This window comes from Silene latifolia, chromosome X (genome assembly GCF_048544455.1).
Source record: "Silene latifolia isolate original U9 population chromosome X, ASM4854445v1, whole genome shotgun sequence".
Taxonomy (NCBI): Eukaryota; Viridiplantae; Streptophyta; class Magnoliopsida; order Caryophyllales; family Caryophyllaceae; genus Silene; species Silene latifolia.
In genome coordinates, this window is record NC_133537.1 from 337,801,588 (window position 1) to 337,805,577 (window position 3,990).

At 34.4% G+C, this 3,990-nt stretch overlaps 1 protein-coding gene across 1 annotated transcript; it reads right to left on the minus strand.

Moving 5' to 3' along the window:
- Positions 1 to 2,603: 2,603 nt before the first annotated feature.
- On the minus strand, positions 2,604 to 3,620 carry LOC141620991 (wall-associated receptor kinase-like 4). Its single transcript, XM_074437722.1, has one exon. It carries the CDS (start codon positions 3,618 to 3,620, stop codon positions 2,604 to 2,606), a length of 1,017 nt encoding a protein of 338 aa, XP_074293823.1.
- Positions 3,621 to 3,990: the final 370 nt, after the last annotated feature.

A 3,990-nucleotide genomic window follows, 5' to 3' on the forward strand; every position in this document is an offset into this window, starting at 1 on the left:
TAATGGGGAAAAACCCAAAAAAGTAATGGGGAAGAAGATAGAGAATAAGAGGGAGTACATAGTAAGATAAAAGGGAATGTTTTGCTTGCACCATCTTTCTTAGGTCGTTTGGATAGTACAATAAAGGTGTCCTCATCTTGTATGCATCTCCCAAAGCTCTTCAACAACACTTATCATACTCGGACGTTCCTCGCCTTTGTTTGCCACACATTTCAAAGCAAGTCGACAAAACCTTTGTAACTCGATCATATTCATATTATTATCTCCTTCTTCCAACACATCGGTGTCAATCATCTCCTTAAAACCTTCACTTGTTTCGGCTTTTGAAACAAACTCACCTACTAAGTCCCTCCCACATCGCGCCATTTCTGAAGGATTCATCCCTGTTAATACTTCCAACATCAAGACTCCAAAGCTGTAGACGTCACACTTCTCTGTCACCTTTCGAGTTACAATGTACTCAGGATCAATATACCCCATCGTCCCATGAACCGGGAAGTCATTGTTTCCAGGAGTAATGGACACTGAGTAAGCGACATTCGCTAATGTAACATTGAATAAAGAATCAATCAGTATACTAAACGACATGACATCTCTAAAGTTAAGCGTAAGTACATCATCACTTCCCAAAATCAGGCCTAAGTAAGATTAAAACATAAAAGAGTCATGTGAGACAGGTTAAAGCAGCAAAACGGACCAAATATGTAGACTCTTAGCGTAGGTAGTTATTGACCAAAAAATGAGAAAACAAAGGTAGTCTAAAACAAGAAAAATAATATAAGGTAGTATTTTTACAAATACCCCTAAATATAAGGTAGTTATTGACTAAATATCTCGGGTTATAGTCATTTTGGTTGTGGATTCTTGTGGTACGTGAAGGATGCGGGAAGAATAGTCCGCCACGAAAGCTATCTTTGTTGTATTCAGAAGCGATTTAGAGTAGATATGAAAAATGAAAGATACAATGTATTTACATGGTTCATTATTAACTAGTATAAAGCCCGTGCGAATGCACGGTATTTTAGATTGTTGTGTGTAAAGAACTTAACAATTAGAGCTAATAATAATAATAATATATAAATGAACTTTGATTAAAAAAAAAAAATAAGATTTTTAGTTTAATTACAAAAACTTGTGCTTATTTTTACGCATTTGAAACATATAACTATTTTTATAATTTTTGTTACAATATATGGAGTAACAATTTAAACGGTGTAAAAAATTTAAAGAATAAAAAAGTGAAAAGCACACACTGATTTTAATAATATGAGTAAAATATGCATACGTTTTAAATATAAAATTTACGATATTTAAGATACATATATCGGACTAATGAGATAATGATGAATAAAATACATTTGGCCTAACTATAAAAGTTGCGGTATTTGTTAAGATATTATGACATATATAAAAGCCATATATTAGGTCCAATACATATCCAGATAAAGTTAGGCCCAATTTCTAGCTAAAAGAATTTAGTCGGGAAAATTTTCAGTTTTCTTATTCTTTTAGTATAAGGGGGATTATTAAGTTAGTTGTATAACTTTATTAAAACGCGTATTGACCTTAAAACGAAAAGCAGTAAAAATTATTCCTCGCGTCGAAAAAGACGATTTACGAATTATTAAAATAATGTTTTTACTTTTTTATTTCTAATAGAAAATACATAAGTGTGTTTACATCCTTCAAAAAATAGTCCATATTACAAAGACAAAAATTTACATAACTGATGATTTCTTACAAAAGAGGTAACATATAAATATAATATAAATTTAAATTTATAAGAAATCAAGTTCACTCATCTAACTTATAATATGACATGTATAGTCCAAAATTATGGGCTATTAATAACTTTTACTTTGATAGATGAGATAGAAAAAATGGGCTACATATAAGGTCCACAATTTACAATCCATCAAATCTTGTTGTGTTAGTAGTATCCAGAAAAATAAGCCCAATTAAGAAGAAGTCTCTTTAGGCGGGAAAAGTAAGAGAATTTTTATTCTCTTAGTAGTAGGGGAGATGTGTTTAATTAGCTCATAAATCTCTCGTTAAAAAAACTCGGTAGTTACGCTCATAACATATTCTTATGGGAAATGCAAATATAAACTTACTTTTACTATAATTAGCGAGAATATGTTATGAATTTTTCTTATTCGGTTTATTAATGATTTAATATGTGTTCTTAAGAGTTAAGATACACTTTAAAAAACCGTTATATTAATAATGAACCATGTGAATTTCTTAGTCTTTTTTTTTCGTCTACTGATCTACTCTAAATGGCTTCGGTACACAACAGAAGTAGCTTTCACCTTTGACTATTCTTCCCGTATTCTTCACGTACTACTTAGACGTTTACCAAATTCCCAGACGGTCGAGTTTTAATACCAATACTCACTGTACAATGATACATAGAGACAGAGTCGGGATTTTATGTTGGGAGAAAAATTTCAGCATGGGTGAAATGGTTATATCTTAAAAGTAAACCTCGAAAAAAAATAAAAAATTTTAATTAAAAAATTCGAAATTTTCAATGTCCAACAGGGGCGAGCTCCCTGCTAGCCCCCCTAAATCCGTTACTGCATTGATACATAATGGTGTCCTCATCTTGTATGCATCTCCCAAAGCTCTTCAACAACACTTATCATACTCGGGCGTTCCTCGCCTTTGTGTGCAACACATTTCAAAGCAAGTCGACAAAATCTTTGTAACTCGATCATATTCATATTATTATCTCCTTGTTCCAACACGCCGTTGTCAATCATCTCCTTAAAACCTTCACTTGTTTCGGCTTTTGAAACAAACTCAACTACTAAGTCTCTTCCACATCGCGCCATTTCGGAAGGATTCATCCGTGTTAATACTTCCAACATCAAAACTCCAAAGCTGTAGACATCACACTTCTCTGTCACCTCTTGAGTTGCAGTATACTCGGGATCAATGTACCCTGGAGTCCCATGAACTGGGAACCTTTGTTCACTCTTTCCGGGAGTAATGGACACTGAGTAAGCGACATTCGCTAATATAACATTGAATAAAGAATCAATCAGTATACCAGACGACTTGACATCTCTATGAACCACGGGTTTTGACAACGCGTTATGCATATAAGAAAGTGCATACGCAACCTGCGTTACTACCATTAGACGATTCTTCCATTTCAAAACCAAATCATCACCATGTAGATAACGATGCAATTGAAATACCGTACAGTGTTTACTCCTTAACTTGTACTGATAAACAATCACCGGTACATAGGTCTCGAGGCAACAACCGTAGGCCTTATTCAGATTTTCATGATGTAACGCCATCAAAACTGACAACTCAGTCGAGAAAATATCAGCAAGTTCAGGATTCAGGTCACGTTCTTTAGGGGTTTTGATAAGTACTAACCTGTCATCAATGGTAGCTGAGTAGACATTCGCATCGCTAAGACAGGCAATGATGAGATCAGGATCGTAGTTGTTTGTAGCTTTCTCGATTTCTTCGTAAGAGATAATTTTAAGATGCCCTCCTACTTCATGGCCTTTGCCTAAAGCTATAATTTTTTGCAACAAAACGCCACCGTTTTTGATGAAATACTCTTCCTTGAAATCAAATTTCTGTGTTCTGTTTTTCATCCTGTTTTTTTTTAGAATTTGACCCATGAAGGAAAACAAAGAAAATTTCATAAATTGAAGGTTGTCGTAGATCCGACCCTTCATATAAACAGTGTAATTTTACGTGGAGGATTTTAATTATGTTCGGAAGGTTTTTGGTTCTCACAAGCGGAGGGACTTATATAATTATTGTTATTCGAAAGATGCAGAAACAGAAGGAGAATAGAAATACCAGATGAAGATGAATTATAAGCGATCAGAAAGAAAAACCTAAGTAGTGCCGTGGTAGAAGCCACTGCCTTGAAAACTATTTCTCCGGTACGACCGTGGTGGCGATCAGCTAGTGCCGGTAGTTCCCCAAAGATAACACTACAATCTCCACGCAGTTCCG